Raw genomic sequence first — 19,474 nt, 5'->3', positions numbered from 1 at the left:
TGAGGATCGCTGCTCCCTACTGCCCTGCAAAACCGGAGGGAGGCAGTCCCCACTTCTGCTCCATCTCTTTTACACCATGAGTCCCAGAGGTCTCTCTCTTTAAAACCTTATTAAAATCACATCTCCTCCAAGAGGCCTTCCCTGACTAAACCATCATTTCCCCTACCCCTTACCCTTCTGTGCCTGCCCTTGCACATGGATTTGAATCCCTTATTGACCCTATCTCCAGCCCCATGGCATTTATGTACATATCCATAACTCATATTAAGGTCTCTCTTATTAACGTAAGCTTCTTGCAGGCACGAAACATGTCTACAAACTCTGTTATATTGCACTCTCCCGAGTGCTTAATTCAGGGCTCTGCACACAGTAAGCGCTCAAGAAATATGATTGTTCAATTCAGGATCAGAGTGGGGGAGTGCGAACAGAGATGTCCCTACTATCACGAGCTCTTCGAGATACTCCCATCTCTACAGAGGCAAGGATACCCAAAAAGGTGCTACACCATTAGGGATAGTCTCTTGTTCTTCTTTCCACTATGCACCTGGAAGAGGGCTTTCTGGATTCCAGTTAGCGCAGCCAGTTGATCACTTCCAGAGGACCCAAGGCCAACTGGCCATGCTTTCTCTGGTACAAGGGTGGTAAAGTCCTTGGAGTGAACCCCGAAAGGGCCTCAGACATCACCCACTATTTCCTCAGGGCTCATGGGAAGATCATTCCCCACGATGCTCCCTCTAGCATTTCCTACCAGATTTGATAGGCTGCAACCCAAGGAGTCTCCCCATCGCAGCCACTCTCACTGCCGGGAACTTCCAAATATTTCGTTAATTAATTTTCCTTTCCTTGATGCTTCACTTCTTACCAGGCAAATATTTTCTTCCCATATCACGGGATTCAGCGAATCAATCAATCAATTATATTTATTGAGCACTTATTGCATGCCAAGCACTGTACTAAGCGGTTGGGAGAGTACAATATTACAGAGTTGGTGGATTACTTCTCTGCCCATAACGAGTTCAGAGTCTAGAAGGCCATTTGCACTTTGGGCCTCTTGTAGCTTATTTTGTGCCTATTAGTCACCATTTTGCCAAATGATACATATTTAAGGCTTTAACATTTCCCTCAAGATCACGTCCTTCATTTCCCCTCACATTTTGATACTTTTCTCCTAACTCTTGCACCCCAGAGGAAGCCCAAATCTCCAAAGTTCCAGAGAGATGGAGGCCAGCATTCTCTGACCAGGTTCCTAACTGGGATCCCATTAAGTCTATCTCAATCTCTTCAGTCATTGGCATTTTAGGTGGACCTGAGGGGTCCCAAAAAGTGCTCCTTCCTCCTCCTCCCCCCTCCCAAGCACCCTCATCTGTCCCACTCTATGCCCCGTCCAATTTTCTTTGAATTCTTTTCTATGGCACTGGAATTCAGGGCTGTTTACGCCCCATTACCCCAGGAATGATGAATCTTTCATCATTACTTATCTTCAGGATTCACCTATTCCCTGACTATCACTGCTTGCATCAAAATGCCTGGATTTGGGGTTTTGCAGTTCAATTCCACCTTACCCCCTTCTGCCAGTATTTATCAATCACTCCGTGGTATTTGTTATTCTCCCTAGGTTGCACCGGCCTCTGTGATGTTCCCAGCCCCTCCCTTTTTCATTAACATGCTGTTTTTTCTTTTCCTTCCAGGCCAGTCGGTATGAAAGCTATTTAGGGAAACTGGACCAAATGTGGAAATCTATGCCCCTTAATTGACACACTGACCTACCTGGATACATTGCATTTACCATTGCTTCTTCTTCCTGGGCTTTCTGATTGCTATTAATCCATGCGCCTTTGTTCTTCCCCAAGCCAATTTAAATCAATTTTGCAAGTAAGATTTCATGAGACACTCTAACTGCTCTCTAACATTCATACACTGTGTTCCCGTCAGGCTCCAATTTTGTAATCTGTCTGAAAACGCTATCGGGTTCGTCTGGCCTGAGCTGTTTTCTATAATCTTAATGCTTTCCTCATCATTCAGGATGCTTCCATTGTCCTACCCTCACTTACAGATTTCTTTTCTATTGCCTTAAATGTACATAGCACCTTCCTTCTGCATACAATGATTTGCAATGAGCACTCCCCGGATCTCAGGGCCAAGTAGACCCTGGAGCAAGGTCCAGCAGCAGTTTAGGAGCAGTTTTCAGTCTCTCACAACTAAAGCTAAATCATTAAGGGGGGACCCAAAGAAGGAGGAATTTATTGTTCCACCAAATTCCAAAAAAATACTAAGTCAAGAAAAACTCAAGTATGGAGGCAGCTGTTTTTGTTAAGTTTTGTTTTTTTTAATGGCATTTGTTAAGCACTTACCGTGGGCCAGGTACTGTTCTAAGGGTGGAGGTAAATACAAGGTTGGACAGAGTCCATGCCCCACATGGGGCTCACGATCTTAACCCCCATTGTACAGGTACAGTAACTGAGGCACAGAGAAGTTAAGTGACCTGCCCAAAGTCACACCACAGACAAGTGGCAGAGCCAGGATTAGAACCCATGTCTTCTGACTCCCCTTTCCCTGCTCTTTCCCCCAGGCCACATTGTTTCTTCAGAAGTCCACAGTTCCCAGAACTCTCTCCAGGTCAGTGGGAGTGGAGGGAGATCAGCTGGTTCAAAATAAACCAAAGAAAACTCCTAACCCAAAGTGGCTGGTAAGCTTATAGAATTAATTTCCACGGAAGTCATGCAGACCAAAACTATCAATAAATCCAAGAGGATTTGCATAAATTCATGAGCAAGACGGCCATAATGAGATACCGGGGGGAAAGTTAGGCTATTAAATAAAACATCTCTAAATATTAGGATGGACATTAAGGAGTGAGTCTTCCAAGCTTCCTCCTGCAGATGTTAGAACGTGCTGCATTATGGTCAGTCTTTGGTGTGAGTTGTGTGTGTCAAAACATCCAGAGGTCCTTTCAAAAGTTAGCAAAGGCAATGCAGGGAATGAGAGGAGAAACTACATTTCTCAGGAAGCGAGGGGGCTGACGTTATCATTTTGCACCAGGCTAACGGGTAGTCCTGGACAGAGCCAAGTCCCCTGAGTTTCCTTGGTGGGGGTGGAAGAAAAATCTCTTCCTCTTTTCTAGTGGGGTTAGGGAGGAGTCGCTTCATCTAGCTCAGTGGAGCAGACTTCACCTGGATAAAGAGTCCCTAGCTCCCCATTAAACTGATGGGAAAATAGACCAGGAAAGTGGGTAGTGATGACAGAGTTTTCTGCTGTAAATCGCAGCCGATGTTTATCAGCTCTAGTCTACTGTACTCTCCCAAGTGCTTATTGCATGCTCTACACATAGTAAGCACTCAATAAATACCATATATTGGTTTCAAATCTCTATCTGAATTTATTTCTTGCCTTCTTTTCAATTGTATCTCCATTTACAATATTATCTGTGAACAGACCTGAGTCATTAGAGTTTTACAATGCTTCGAAGGACTCAGTCAGAGTTTTCTTTAGCATTCTGGCCAAATTCCACATCTCCTTTTTTTCCTTTTGAATGCCTTGATTGGTGAAGGGCTACTCCCGCTTCCTCTTCTAGGTGCTTTATCAAGATGTCTCCTCCCTCACAAAACATGCCAATCGAATGTGGAGACAGAATCCTGAACTGTAGGAACCGCCAGTCTGATCTGCCCATGATCAGAAGACGTTCTGGTGGCTTTCTTGTATGGGTCCCTATGGTCTAGTTTTGTGACTGTCCATTCCATGTGGAAGATGGGTTTGCTAACTGCCCCTTAAGCTTACTGTTGCAATTTCCAAATGGGATCCTATCACTCATAGTCCTATCACTTATATAGTCCTCTAAATTCTAAGTTCCTGGTGGGGGGGGGGGTGTCTACAAACTCCCTCATATTATACTCTCCCAAGTGCTTAGTGCAGTGCTCTAAACACAGCGAGCACTCAATAAACACCATTGATTGACAGAGGAAAATCTCATTTGAAAGATTTTTAAAAAGCAGCGTTCCTGAGTAAATAGTTCAAAGTTCTCGCTACAAAGTACCTTAAAACCAATAAAAGATGAACCGAAAAAAAATGTCAACAAAGCACACCCAAAAGTAGACCTCCCAAATATCTGTGAAAATAAAAATCACCTATCCCCGTCTACTACCCGAAAGTTACTTATTAGATTTATGGGCTTTTGGCAGCAACATCTCTAGACCTCGAGCTCCTTGTGGCTGGGGAACGTCTACCAACTCTGTTGCATTTGTACTCTCCCAAGCACTCTGCGCACAGTAAGAGCTCAATAAATGCTATGGAGGGACCGATCCATAGTATTTATTGAGCACTCACTATAAGCACTAAGATAGATTCTGTAACAATTCACTGTCATCCCTTATTGTGAAAGAAAAAAGAGTCAGTTCTTTTATAATTTGATTTATGTTTCTCTGCACAATGCATGTCTGTCTAGATACATGCAACGTTCTGCTCCCATACACTGAGTTGGTCGATAATCACGATGGTATTGGTTAAGCGTTTACTATGTTCCCAGCACTGTTTTAAGCGCTGGGGTCAAGCCACCGCTACTGTGAACAGAGTTTTTGTGAACATGAGATTCTCTGGGACCATGTGTAATCCCTGTGTTGTAGAAGAATTGACTGCACTGAGATAGGACTCTGTAATATCGGTTCACTAGTAAAAATCTACCATTAAAAAATGAAAAATGTCTTTAATTGTACTTTTTTTAAATTAGGGAACCTCACCCCTTTCCCCGCTATCCCATATTCTTACCCATTCTCTCCCATTCATCTTCCACTTTCTCCTCTACCTACACATTTACTCGCCCAACAACCCACACAGTTTTACCTATCCATCTATTCTTGGTCTGACTGTCTCTCATTTGGTCTTTCTATCTCTGCTGGCTAACATTTCTCTCTCTCTTCCTTGGTCTCAATGCCTCCATCTTATTGGCTCTTCTTTTTGTCTTCATCTTTTTCTGTGAAAGTCTCATTCTCTCTCTGCCTCTACCCTTGATTCAGACAGCTCCTCTATGCTTCTGACACTGTCTCTTTTACATTGGTATTACTTTGGCAGTGATTCTGTCTCAGTCTCAGGCTCTATTTCTCTCACTATCTCTCACTCTGTCACTACCTTTGTGCCTCTTCCTATTTTTGACTTTCTCTTTAAAATACAGAGGCTCAGAACTCTATATGAAGTTATCTGCCTGCCTCCCTGCACTGTCCCTATGGGCATGTGCCTTTGTAACTCTGGGTATCTTCTTTTCAGATTCCCCTTTGATGCTACTGAGCCCATCCTCATCAGGAAAAGACACTTTATCGCCAAACAAATGCACACACAATTAAATGTGATGGTAGTGCTAAGGCAAGTGACAGAATTCTTAATTGATCATCCAGAATAGTGTAGCGTCTCGCTTTTTTTCAATACAGAATATCACAAGGAAAAAGAAATCAAGAGCAGGAAGAAATTTCTGCATTTGCATAAGGATCCTGGATTATAGCGTGAGAAAACGATCCTGCTTTCTAAAACAGAACAGCTCTAGCGTCTTGGCCATAAAAGAATTTCAAACCATCTTTCTACATTAATTGTACTCTTATTAGAAAACAAATCAAGCAAGCGAGGGTGGAACATAAAGTTCCACCGAATTGCTAATAGTTCCCCAGAGGAGGCAGAAAGTGATTATTGAGTTAAATGACTACAATGTTAACAGTTACCACATAAGAGTTGTTCCCACTGTAAGATTCATTCTGGTTGTCGACTTGCCGGCGCTAAGATCTGTGAGTAAAGGAATTAATTATCCTTTAGCCTACTCTTTGAATCCCTTTTCTTTTCCCCCCTGACCCTAACCATGTTCTACCACCCCATTAATTGCTTGGTTTTTATCAGTTGGCATCAGTTGGCAAACATCCATTTAATATATGTCCATGTGCTCAGCAGCAACATCATAGGGAAACAAAGAGCAAGAGCAGCCCTCTAAGCAGCACTTCAATCAGGAAACACTCTGGTCTTTTATTCCCACGTTTTGGGACACAGTGGCCCAACCTACTACTGTCTGCAGTTTGTCCCAAATGGAATGGCAATTCTAGGCATAACTTGTTGCGTCTGCCACCTTCCATTTAAGGAAAAACAAGGAGACTAAGAGGTGGAATTAAATAGATCTCACGGGACAAACCAAGAAGAAAAAATACGCGGGAAGGTCTGTTTGGGTTCTTTTTTTTTTTTTTTAAGACAATATTCCCCAACTCCTCGAGGTAGTTTGCCTCATTTCCTGAAAAGACAACCAGGGGACGTGCATCGGAAGACTTAAAAGTAAATTGGCATCGTAGTTCAGGCAATTTAGCTGTTTGGTGGTGCTCCAGATCAGCTACCTATGCGAAGGTAAATCTGTCCTTCAGAATGTGAGAAAAACAGCCAAAAAAAAAAAAAAAAAAAAAAAACCCACCCCTCCGAGTTCGATAAAAGCCAATCCTGAAAAAGGCAGTCGGAACCCATGCAGAGAAAACACATAGTCTCTAAAGATGAGGGCTCCTTAGACCATCCGGACGTCAAGAACACACTGATTTCATTCATTTTAGCGTATCTAGAATGAGGACCAAGTGAAGCCACTTGTTACATAAAGCAGGGTTCCCAAACATTAAACATCCCAGGCAGAATGAAGTGGGACGTGGGGAAACTAAACCCTAGATATATATATATATATATATATATATCTGTTTTGAACCTGGATTCCCCGACTCTTCTTTGCCCCCAGGGGCAGTGGAACAGCAGCGAAAAGGTGCCGAGTGTTCCCTCCGTTACTTTTCAAAGTGTTTTCACAAAAGGCTGCTAAAAAAGACCGTATTAGTCATTAAAAAAAAAAAAGAAGAAGTTCCACCGGAGCCACCGGCTCGTGGCGGGATAGTTGTGGAGAGAGCACCACCTGATGGAAAAGGGCAGAACTGCAGAGGCTTCGGCACCGGCCTGCTTCCTCGGGACCTGGAACGGGATGCATTTTTCATCCGTCTCGAGTTATGCGACCGTTAGCTCTGCACCTGGCTTGCGGATCAAGAAGGTCTGGCAGGTAACTATCGTCTAAAGCAAATAGCCCGTGCGGGGTCTCAAGGCTGCCTAAGGCATCCAGCTCAGACCTCCCGGAAAGGAGGCCTTCCGGCCTCCCGAAACATTGATGTGCCAGCCTTCCCCGGGCCAGGATCCTCTCTCCCACCTTTCGGCCGCCCCGAAGATTCCACCTTCGGCGGGCAGGAGATGGACTAGATCCATTCGCTAGACTTATCCGGTGGGTCTGTTTGAGGTCGTTGGCCACGGAGTCCTTCCCCACCCCCAGACGAGATGCCTTCCGCTCCCCACAACCTCAGAAGACGTTCCGCGTAATGAAGTCAAAGTGAACTAAACTTACAGTCTCTTGAGAGCAAAAAAGCCCAGGATCTAATCGCCATTTTTAACACCGAGCATGATACATTCGAACCTAATTCCGTCGGCGGACTATTCCGGGGAAGAAAATAATTCCGCCGCTTCCCTGCTTCGCCGAGGAAGCCGGCTGTTCAACGAGGCTGCATTTCCCAAAGGTTTTTCAAAAACCGTGCTAACGTACAGACCCAGCTGTTGCTTAGCAATCGAAATCCAACCGTTTGTCACGAAACGGCACGCGGTTCGTTCCAGCCACCGGACCCCCGCTCATACACGCCCTTCTTCCCTCCGTCGCGGCAACTGCAAGAAACTTTAGAACTATCTTGAACTTTACGGAATTCTCTGGGACCACGGCCGCTCTCCGAGTTGGGGCCGAAGCTGGTTTCCTCCGAAGACCCTCTGGGGCTTCCATTCTGTGCTCGATTAGAACCCCAAGTGGAGGGACTGGGGTCGGGGGGGAAGGGGGTGGGGGGGTCACCTCCACGATCCCAGCTGCACTTTAACCTCTCCCACATGTGTTATTCCGGTTCCAATCACCCGTTCAGCTTCACGGTCAAAAAGAATGAAAATAAACCTGACAAAGACAGAGAAAAGTGATTCCAAAGGTCTCCCCGTAACGTGCGTCGTCTAAGAAGGATCCGGATGCACGCCGGCCGCTCCAGGGCCCAAACAGCCGCTTCCCGGAACTCCGGATCCGGGGAGGAAGGAGTGCGAACCGCCCGGCTTCCCCTAAACCTTAAGAGAGGCATCGCTCCTGGATTTCCATTTCAAGGTGCCTTGGGACTCCAGAGAGCCAACTCCACCTCAACAGGATTTCGGTCCCGCCGTTCGGCACCCCGGTACCCAACCCGGGCTCGGCGCGTCGTAAACGCTTAACAAATACCGTCATCGTCAGCCTTATTTATCATTAGACTGCGAAACCCAAGTGGAAAAGAGACCCGATTATCTCGTGTCCACCCCGGCACTCAGAAGCCGAAAGAGCCCGGGCTTCGGAGTCGGAGGTCATGGGTTCGAATCCCGGCTCGGCCGCTTGTCGGCTGTGGGACCGTGGGCGAGTCACTTCACTGCTCTGGGCCTCAGTTACTTCATCCGTAAAAGGGGGATTAAGACCGGGAGCCCCACGTGGGGCAACCTGATTCTCCTGTGTCTACCCCAGCGCTTAGAACAGCGCTCTGCACATAGGAAGCGCTTAACTCATACCGACATCATCGTTATTATTATTATTATCATCATCATTACGGGAAGGGACCTTCGAGAAGGGACGAGGCGATCGACAGGTTAGGGTCCCGCCCTCCTCGGGGAATGCCAGCTCCGTCTGAAGGGCCGGAAGGCAACAGGATTGGGGAGGAGGGGAGCTCTGCCCCGGGTCCTAACAGCCCTGGCACCTCCGAGAGACGGAGCCTAACAAGTGGGAAAGGGGGAATATCCCCGGCATCTGAGGGAGTGATCCCACGCCTGGGAATCCGGAGAGGGGAGGGGAAGGAGAGTGAACTTCTCCAACTTTGGAGTTCCAGGACGGGCGAGGGGCTCCGGGTGGGGGGGGGTCGCCGGCCTCCTCCTCCTCCTCCTCCTCCTCCTCCTCCTCCTCCTCCTCGGGCCGGCAGCCGCTCTCCGGGCAGATGGAGGGAGGGGAGCTGGAAAGCCACGGGGAGCCCAGCCGGGCTCCGACTCTGTCCGGGAAGGACGGGGACCCCCCCCTCCCCTCCCCCCCCGACCCCCTTAGCCCGAGAATAATCACTACCCACACCGCCGGCATCCGTGCCGAGCGCTGCGCCGGACGAGGTCATGGAGAAGTCCTCCTCGGGGCTCCCACTCTTCACACTCCCCCGCCCCCCCCCCGCCCCCGTTTTGCAGGTGGGGTAACTGAGGCCCCCGAGGAGCCAAGCGGCTGGCCCAAGGTCGCCGGGCAGAGCAGCGTCGGGGGCGGGATTGGAACCCAGGTCCTCTGCCTCCCTCGCCAGCCCCACCCGACGCGGCCGCCCCTGGGAGAGGGGGGTCGTTCCCGCTCTCCGCGACCCCCTCCCTCCCCGCGGAGGGGCCGGAGCCGAGGACGAGGGCGCCCGGGCCCGAGAGGAGGGAGCCGGCCGGCCGGCGCCGAGCCCGTCGGGGAGCGCCCCGCAGGGCGAGGGGCAGCGCCCGGCCCGGGGGGGAAAGGGGGACCCCCCGGCCCCCCTCGGGGCTCCACTCACCCGCGAAGCCCTGGCCCCGCGCTCCGGGCAGCAGCTGCAGGAGAAGCAAGAGCGCGGCGGCGATCCCGGTCATTCTTCCCCGGAGTTGGCATGCCCCTTCCCCCCGGGGGGCGAGGGCCGGGGCCGGGGCCGGGGCCGGGGCCGGGGTCGGGGTCGGGCAGGTCCGGCCCAAGTCCCCGGCATCGGGGGGCGGGCCGGGCCGGGCCGGGCGGTGGGAGGCAGCTATCCCGATCGGCCCGGTCGCGCCGACTGATGGAAGGAGGGAGAGGGGTGGGGGCGAGCGGGAGGGGGCCGGAGGGGGAGGGACGGCAGATTTCCCCCGAGTCCTAACGCCAGCCGCCTCATTTCCCCTGCGCTCTCACCCACACGCCCGCTCGCCCCCGCAGAGACCCCCAGACACGGCCGACTGGCAGGCGCGCACACACTGCGCGCGCGCACAGCACAATTCTCTGGGGGGGGTCGGGGGGGGTCGGTGGGGGTCTGTGTGTGTGTCCCGCACATCCTCCTCTCCCTCCCTCCTCGCTTTCCTTCCACCTCCTCGGGATCCCTGGCCCGGCGGCTGGAGAGGGACGAAGCCGCTTCTCCTCCCTTCCCTCCGGCCCAGCCCGCGGGACCTCCCTCTCCCCTGTCCCCTGTCCCCCGTCCCCCGTCCCCCGTCCCCCGTCCCCCGTCCCCCGTCCCCCGTCCCCTCCCGCCCCGTCCCGAGCCAGCCGCCGTGGCCCCCGGGGGCGGCCCCGCAGGTAGGAAGCCGGGGGCGGGGGGGAGGACACGCCGGCCGCTCGCCCTCGGGGCCGGGGTGCGAGCTGGGGGCCGGCAGCCGGGGAGTGGAGGGGAGGCAGCCCCGAGAGGGGGAGCCGGGGCTCGCGGGGCCCGAAGCTCCGCGTGGGAGACGGGCCGGGGCCGGGCGCTCTCTGGGGGGGATGGACCCGGACGCCCCGGGGGGGGCAGTTCGCCGCGGGGAATCGGCCCCCGGCATCCGCTCGGAGGCGAGCATCGCCTCTCCGCGGCCGGGGCGCACGGCGATGGGGCCAGGCTAGCGCGGCATCCCCGATCGGCTCCTTGCGGACTGCCAGGAGGGCAGGGGCCGGGCCGGGCCGGGCCGGGCAACCCCTGGGGCCCGGTTTGCTCTGCCTTCTATGGGCCTGGACCTCCCGGACCTACCCCCTCCTGAGCACGACCCGCTCCCGCCATCTAAGCTCCGGGAGAACCTCCCCGGCCGCTTGGCTCCCCGGCCTGGCGGTTTTCCAGGCTCCGGGTTCCTAATCCCGCAGGCGGCTTCCACTCTGGGGATGAAAAAATCCCCGTCCTGTCGAGGCTCCGCGGCTCCTGAAGGCGCTTCGGAGGATGGATAAGAATGATGGCCGGGTGTTAAGCTCTTACTCTGTACCGAGCACCGTTCCGACCGCCGGGGTGGATACAAGCCATTCGGGTCGTCCCAGGTGGGGCTCGCGGTCTTAATCCCCATTTTCCAGATGAGGTGACTGAGGCACAGAGAAGTGAGCTGACCTGCCCCAAGTCACACAGCCGATAAGTGGAGGAGCCGGGATTAGAACCCGCGACCTGTGACTCCTAAGCCCGGGCTCTTTCCACTGAGCCCTTCTCCTAAAACCACGCCGGATCCCGGGCAGAGTAAGTGCTTAATAAATACCGCAACTATTATTATTATCATTATTCTTATTAATTGCTCACACCTCTTCGCCTCCCCAGCCTTACGGTGGACGCTTTGTTTGCTCTCGCCTCTCTCCATCCCCAATCTTATCGATACGCTTCCTACCCTCCCGTCCCAAAGAGCTCGTTCTCCACGGCTCCGGCCGGGAGAGGACTGGCCCGTCATTCTCTCATTTCGGGAAAGATCTCTTCTCCTCAGCCTCCGGAGAGCGGGTGCCAGCTGAGGTGGGGGGGGGGGGGGGGGGCAGCCTGTCGAGTCCGCACACCGCTGCCCCGGCAAAACACGCCATCCTTTCCAGCTGGGGCATCGGCACACTTTTTTTTCCCCCTGCGTATAGCTTTCCCCACTCCGTCTCGACATGGCAGATCATCTGCTCTTTGACCCCTCCGTATCCCTCCTGCTTTTAACACAGGAGAAAAGAGGTGGGTTTGAAACATAACCTGGACAAGGCCCCTAAATTCCCTCCTTCCCGATCCTCTTCCGCGACGGCAGGTTATTTGGGCACCTGTCACTTCTCCAGGACTCGACGACAGTTCCACACCGGTCCTGGGGCCGGGGTGGAAGCCCGCACTGGGGCAGGCCCAGGACACTCCGGTTAGACACAAGGGGGAGGGCAGACGGTTCTCAAGGCTCCAGAAATCTGCCCGGCCTCTTTCTTGTGTACGTTAGATGCTCTGGAAACTGATGGGAAGGATAAAACATGGAAAAACTTGGTCAACTGTGCCCAATCTCGCTCGTAACCGTTCCAGCATCGCCTGGTCTCATTCCAGTGAGATCCCAGTCCCTTTCACTTAGAAAAAGAAAAGGGAAAAAGTAGCAGTCCTTGCGTGGTGGCTTCCTGCTCCCAAACCTTTCTCAAAGTTGTCCGTACACGCTCGCTAACAGACTGACCCTCGTCCCTCTCACCCATGGATAGATTGGGCGCATTTACGGTATGGCGTGCATAATACGTCGCTGAGTTCCCCAGTTATAAGTTTGTTTAATCAGGTTCGACAGAGGAACTTCCCGCTCTGCGGAAGAACTGAATGGAGATGAAACTGCTCCAAGATAAATCTGCATTTCAATGGTCCAAGAGAGAAGACCATTTGTGGGGGTGATTTCAAAGCCCGAGGAAGATTGGATGGATGAGTCTCTCCTTTTCAATTTCGAGAGTTTTTCTCATCAGTTGAGGTCGGGGGAGAAGAGTTTCTTTGACGTGGTTGCCGCTTACACTGCTCTGTTATGAGTATAAAGTTTTCAATATCCGCGAGCTATACATCCAGCCGCAGCGCCACAACTCTATCGTTTTGATTTTTTTAAAAAGGTACTTGCTAAGCGCTCGCTATGTGCCAGCCACTGTGCTAAGCGCTGGGAGAGATACAGCATGAGCAGGCCAGACACAGAGTCCCTGACCCGCACAGGGCTCACAGTCTAAGTAGGAGGGGGGAGGATTTAATCCTTATTTTACAGATGAGGTAACTGAGATACACAAAAGTTTAGCGACTTGCCCGAGGTCACCCAGCAGGCACTTTACAGAGCCGGGATCAGAACCCGGGTCCTCTGACTCCGAGGCCCGAGCTCTTTCCGCTAGGCCACGCTGCTCACCCAGTGATATGTTAGAGGATGGTTGCTCTGGGAACCAGGAACGGTCTGTAGATTCGGGACTTCGCCTCTGATGTGAACGTACTGCTGCTCGTTCGCGATAGGGCTTGGTTTATATTTTCCCGTTCAAGACACCGTAGAAGGAGGTGAGAGGATTTCCGCTGACCGATGGGGTATTTCTCCGTCTGCTTAATACCCGGGTATCTGGAAGCAGAGGATCTGGAAACGTGTCATAAGAACAAGAGAAGCCTGCAACCCAAAGGAGAGGGGTAAAGCGGCAGCGGGTGGAAGGGAGAGCAGGGGAAGGGAGAGAGGATGCACAGCCAGTTGGCATCTTACATGCTAAACAGTTGACAGGAAGCCAAGAGAGAGCACATCGACAGGGAACAGACCTCTGACTGGCTGCCTACACCCAACACCTTCCAGCCTCTGCTTGCCTGCCTTCCGTTACCTCAGAATCGTCAGCACATTTAAGCTAACTGTGTGCATAAATACATAGACCAGCTGTCTGTTTTAATCTGGTCGCAGGATGAGATCATTAAAAGATGTCAGACACATGGGCATTGATCTCTTATGTATCATCCTCGTTAATACTTTCCTTCTTTGGGAGACGAAATTAATAACAAGCAACCATCAATAATTCAGAAATACAAGTTCACCTTAATATTCACAAGCAACTCTTTACATGGAGCTCGATATTCTTGTCAGTAATCTGGTTGGGGCAATGTTTTGAAGCGAGAATATTAATATGTATTAATACCATATGTCAAGGCGGATAAATGTGAATACGGAATAACAATTTTTTTCTGACATTAACCTAACGATCCGACCATATATCTCTTTAAAAAGTTGTGTCATCAAGTGATCTATCCCTGTCTGTTTGGACCTTGTGGAGCGGAGCCAGTGTGTGATGGGTCCAAGATGGACACTTGGTCTGAGAGCAGTCTGACGATTACCTAGGACCTAGTAAAGTCATTAAATTCATTCACAAGGACCAGTCAGGAAGATTACCTTCAAACGATCCCACTTCACAGCGACTGGGAAGAAAGGGAGAGACTGGGGAGTGGAGGGCTGAATTAGGGTGTTAGGGTGCTTTTCCACCTTTCCATTTTATTATGGTATTGGTTAAGCCCTCCCTCTGTGTCTGGCCCGGCTATAAGCGCTTTCCACCATTTTCTAGGGGTTGTTCGCTGCAGACGCTCCCCAGATTCCAGTGCTTCTGTGGGAAGAGTGCTTATCAAGCAGCCTTGTAAATATACCCATGGACAACTACCCGTACTCCTCATCGTGGGAAAATGTGGCCGCCTTTACCCAAGCAGTGCCCTGTCAGGGCCCCAGAGAGGGTAAATCCATGGGTGGAAGGTTCATTAAACGTTATTAAATGAAAGGTTAGAGGTGGGAGGTGACCCATCTCTGTGCCTTAGAAGGGAAGTCGGGTACCACAACCATCTTTTGCTTCCTCTGCTGTTAGTTCCAAAAAAACTAGGCTGGATTGATCATTGTCTGATCCAGTAATGACTTTGCTTACTAGATGCTCTTAGGGTCTTATGAAGAAGAAGAAGAAGAAGACAACTTGTTAAGCACTTACTAAGTGCCAAGCACTTTACTAAGTGCAGAGCTGATGCAAAATAATCCGGTTAGATGCAATCCCACGCAGGGCTCACCATCTACCTAGATGTGGGAGGAGGATTTAATCCCCATTTTACAGATGAGGAGACTGAGGCAGAAAGAACTGAAGTGACTTGCCCAGAGTCACGCAGTAGACAAATGGTGGAGTCAGGATCAGGACCCAGGTATTCTGACTCTCGGGTCCGCGCTCTTTCCGTTTGGTCATGCTGCTTCCTCAGTTATGAGGGGGCGTCTGGGGGTAAAGTGGATAGAGAACTTTAGGAGATTGCTAGAGTTTCAGGTTTGACGATGGCCCCGAGTAAAGGAGTCATGGGGTGCGGAAGAGCCTGGATTAAGAAGATATTTCTGATGATGATAACAGTTGTATTGTTAAGTACTTACCATGTGCCAAGCACCGTGCCCTGCACAAATATCCAACACAACCCCTGTTCCGCAGGGGCTCACGGTCTAAAGGGGAGGGAGAATAGATATTGAATCCCCCATTTTACAGCGGAGGAAACCTAGGTCTAGGGAAGTGAAGCGACTTGCCCAAGGACACCCAGGAGTCAGGTGTCGGAGCTGGGATGAGAACCCGGGGCCCTCGACTCCTACTCCTGTGCCCTTTCCACCAAGCCGTGTTGCTCATTAACATTATCAAGAGTCTCTGAGTGCCGGCTGTCTAATATACTAGGGGCGAACTGGGAGACGTGAGCAAGGGGAAAAGCTAGGGCTTGCTTTGGACCGTAGACCGCAAGCTCGTTACGGGCAGGAAACGTGCCTACCGACCCTGTTAAACTCTTTTCTCCAGGTGCTTCGTTCAGTGTTCTATACACAGTAAGCACTCAATAAAATGTGATTGATTGGCTGATTGCTAAAGAAACTTCTGTAACAGAAGGTTTGGGGGAATAGAGTGAGATATTACTAGTTTAGAGAGCCTACAACAGGCCAACTGAATAGCAGTTTGGAAAAAATAAAATAGTCTTCCCTGTAATGGCCTTGCAATCCCAGCCTTATTCCTAAACCAACAAAAAGGTAGTTGATGACAAGTGTTATTTGTAGCAATTCAGTACGATTCACCCCGAGAATCCTCAGTCGGATTTGCGGCGGTAGGATAGTGAATCTGTGGCACGTGCTTTTCATGCATTCTTCCCAAGTGGACCGAGAATGCTTGACGGGCAGCTAATATCCCAGAGGGTTCTCTCCTTCCCAGCCCCCCGAGAGCCCTCCCGGAACGGGAATGGCTCTGTGGTCTTCCGGGCTGTGGCCAGTGTGGGTGTGTTTGGGGTTGGGAGGTCGAGGGGGAGGGTGGTGTAGATGGTCAGGTGGAGGAGGGGAGAGGGGAGAGGGAAGTGAAATGATGCCACTAGGAGAATAAAGGCTGAGGAGTGTATAAAAGCCCGAGAGGCTCTCCTTTGGTCACTGCAGTGTGGTGAACCTATGGCCCGGGGCCCAGCGCGGAGGCAACCTCCAGTACACAGGCCACCCGAATAGGCTACCGATAGCCTCTGAGAGACCATGGACGTGGTCAGCTCTAGGCATCAGACCGTCACCATTTCTCTGCTGTGTGTCCTTGGGCGAGCCACTTAACTTCCCTGTGCCTCAGTTACCTCATCCGTAAAATGGGGATTAAGGCGGTGAGCCCAAAGTGGGACAACCTCCCTTACCTCGTATCCACCCCGGCGCTTAGAACGGTGCTTGACACATGGTGAGCGCTTAACAAATACCTTGAGAAGCAGCATGGTATAGTGGGTAGAGCCCGGGTCTGGGAGTCAGAAGGTCATGGGTTCCAATCCCACCTCTGCCACTTGTCTGCTGTGTGACCTTGGCCAAGTCACTTTACTTCTCTGAGCCTCAGTTATCTCATCTGGAAAATGGGGATTGAGAGTACGCAGGGACTGTGTCCGACCTGATTACCTTGTATCTACCCCGGTGCTTAGAATAGTGCTTTGCACATAGTAAGCCCTTAACAAATACTAATATTATTATTATTGTTATTATCTTCCTTCTGAAACTTTCAGATAGGAAAATACGCGTTGTTTGGATCTACCCCTATTTGGTCAATCTAATCCCAATCGAGCAGAGGTTTTTTTTTAATGTTATTATTATTATTAACCACACAGGCCACTAGTAGCTAGTGGCTATTTCTCAATTGGCTATGTGAGGCTTATTGCTTACATGTCTTGACAATCCAACGTTTTCCCCACGGCGGCGTGGATTACGCACAGAGGGGTCAATGCATCGTCCAGTGTTAAATAATCTTCTGGGCCTGTGGATAAAACATCATTCATTTTGAAGGTAATGGAAATAATAAGTCTTGTAGGTAGGAAAGCTTGTGGAAAGAGGAGGTCTGGAAGACAAGAGACCTGGGTTCCAATCCCAGCTCTGTCCTTGGCCTCCTACGTGATCTTGGGAAAGTCACTAATCCTTTCTCTGCTTCGGTTTCCTTATCTGTAAAACATGCTCCACGTAGGATGGGGATGGTATCTGGTTGGATGCCTTTTTATCTACCCCCAGTGCTGATACCTAATAAGCACTTGATAAATACCACTGTAATGAGGATCTATAGGCAATTATGACTCTCACCTTGCTTTACGAGGTGATATGTGTTAATTGTAACAATAATGATCTATATATGTATATATCTACGTGCCAATAAAGATTTACATGCACACACACACACACAAACTCTCTATTATCATACTATTACTCTTAGACTGTGAGCCCGTCACGGGGCAGGGATTGTCTCTGTCTGTTGCCGAATCGCACATTCCAAGCGCTTAGTAGAGCGCTCTGCACATAGTAAGCGCTCAATAAATACTACTGAATGAATGAGAAACCCTGTATGAAAATTGAGCCTTGAAATGCAGTAGACAAAAAGACAAACCCCAGCAGGAAACCCTTCGGGTCAGGCTGCCCTTCTTCTGGGGAACATTTTAGGCTTGAAGACAGTAAAGATAATGCTAATAAAATAATAATAATAATGTTGGCATTTGTTAAGCGCTTACTATGTGCAGAGCACTGTTCTAAGCGCTGGGGTAGATAGAGGGTAATCAGATTGTCCAACGTGAGGCTCACAGTTAATCCCCATTTTCCAGATGAGGTAACTGAGGCACAGAGAAGTTAAGTGACCTGCCCACAGTCACACAGCTGACAAGTGGCAGAGCCGGGAGTCGAACCCATGACCTCTGACTCTGAAGCCCGGGCTCTTTCCACTGAGCCACGCTGCTTCCCCGTGATAATGTTGGTATTTGTTAAGCGCTTACTATGTGCAGAGCACTGTTCTAAGCGCTGGGGTATCAGGTTGTCCCACGTGGGGCTCACAGTCTTAATCCCCATTTTACAGACGAGGTAACTGAGGCACAGAGAAGTTAAGTGACTTGCCCACAGTCACACAGCTGACAAGTGGCAGAGTCGGCATTCGAACCCACGACCTCTGACTCCAAAGCCCGGGCTCTTTCCACTGAGCCACGTACTTGATTTCTAAAGTATTAAACCTAGAACTAACTGCAGAGAAGCACAGTTTGGATCAGTGCACTGAAATATGGTCCACGATAAGTTATCGTCATCAACTGTGTTTATTGAGTGCTTATCATTTACTGTTTAGAGCACTGTACTAATAAGCTCTTGGGAGGGTGCAAAATAATAGAGTCGGTAGATGAATTCCCTGCCCCACAAGGAGGTTACAGTCTAGAGAAGGGAGACAGATATTAATATAAATGAATAAATTACAGATATACTCACAGGTGCTGTGGGGCTGAGGGTGGGGTGAATAAAGGGTGCAAATCCAAGGGCGAGGATGACACGGAAAGGAGTAGGAGAAGAGGAAATGGGGGCTTAGTCAAGGAAAGACTCTTTTAGAGAGAATGTTATGATAATGGAGGGAAAACTTTGGAATGCTAGATGCCCTATCCCTATCGGTTATGATGCGTGTCGAGGAAAACAACCTCCCTTCAGATCCTCCCAGTTTCTGGTTGCCTCGACCAGTGACAGGATAGTGGGGTGGACGCATCATTTGTGTGAATGACATCTGGTCTGATAAAATCAGGGGGAAACCCAGGACATGGCAGCAAGCTCCTGCTCGAGCTGTGCGAATGAGCTCCTGGTTGAGGAGGAAGGAACGGTCAATCAGGATATAGTATATGATGCCAACAGACTGCCATTCTCACCACTTTGAAAACCTTCCAAGAGGTCTACCGTGAACAAACTCTCATTTCCCCTGTTCGCTCTACCCTCTGCTGTCGCCTACGGAATTAGACCTTACCCTCAAAGCACTGGATATCTGACCTACACTCAGCTCCATGACATTCATGTACATAGCACCTATGTACATAGTTGCTGAACTGTACTTTCCAAGTGCTTAGTACAGTGCTCTGCACACAGTAAGCGCTCAATAAATACGAATGAACCAACGGATGAATAGCCACAATTCAGTTTGATGTCCGTCTACTGTTCTAGACCGCGAGCTCCTTCCAGGCAGGAATCCTTGTTCCTTCGGATTCGGAAAGACCTTCGGATTCTATCTACAGCAGGTCACCGTGGAGAATGAGAGGGAAGAAAGCCAGTTATTTTTTCCTTACAGGTTAATGTGTGGCATTCATGACCCATCCTTCTCTACCAGAGCTCGTCTAGCTACAGATCGTTACCTATCACGGTTTCGTAATTGTAATAAAAAGAATAGTGTTTGTTAAGCACTTGTCAGCTGTGTGACTGTGGGCAAGTCATTTAACTTCTCTGTGCCTCAGTTGCCTCATCTGTAAAATGGGGATTAAGGTTGTGAGCCTCACGTGGGACAACCTGATTCCCCTATGTCTACCCCAGCGCTTAGAACAGTGCTCTGCACCTAGTAAGCGCTTAACATATACCAACGTTATTATTATTATGTGGTAAGCACCGTATGAAATGTTGGGGTAAATACAAGATAATCAGGTTGGGCATAATGAGTGTCCCACAAGGGGTTCACAATCTAAGCGGGAAGGAGAACAGTAATTTAATCCCCATTTTACAGAGAAGGAAGCAGAAGCACAGAGAAGTTATG

The 19,474-nt window shown here is 50.2% G+C and overlaps 1 protein-coding gene and 1 long non-coding RNA gene across 10 annotated transcripts in view; one reads left to right on the top strand and one right to left on the bottom strand.

The window, feature by feature from the left end:
- PTPRT (protein tyrosine phosphatase receptor type T) overlaps positions 1-9,688 on the bottom strand; it is a 900,646-nt gene extending 890,958 nt beyond the window's left edge. For 7 of the 9 annotated variants that reach the window (XM_029070020.2, XM_029070023.2, XM_029070027.2 and 4 more), the window contains exon 1: positions 9,582-9,687. In XM_029070020.2, the coding sequence (XP_028925853.1) occupies positions 9,582-9,654 (73 nt within the window). In that variant the 5' untranslated portion in view covers positions 9,655-9,687. Of the gene's footprint in view, positions 1-9,581 lie in introns of all 9 variants that reach the window. The other 2 variants (XM_029070022.2, XM_029070024.2) reach the window with 1 other exon arrangement.
- Positions 9,689-11,110: 1,422 nt separating this feature from the next.
- Positions 11,111-19,474, top strand: part of LOC114813664 — a 39,916-nt gene continuing 31,552 nt past the window's right edge. The window contains exon 1 of the long non-coding RNA XR_003761376.1: positions 11,111-11,210. This is a non-coding gene — a long non-coding RNA (uncharacterized LOC114813664). The remainder of the gene's footprint in view (positions 11,211-19,474) is intronic.

The sequence above is a fragment of the Ornithorhynchus anatinus genome, chromosome 8 (genome assembly GCF_004115215.2).
Source record: "Ornithorhynchus anatinus isolate Pmale09 chromosome 8, mOrnAna1.pri.v4, whole genome shotgun sequence".
Classification (NCBI taxonomy): Eukaryota; Metazoa; Chordata; class Mammalia; order Monotremata; family Ornithorhynchidae; genus Ornithorhynchus; species Ornithorhynchus anatinus.
The sequence above is the reverse complement of the archived record's forward strand: the minus strand, read 5'-3'. Positions and strand labels throughout refer to the sequence as shown.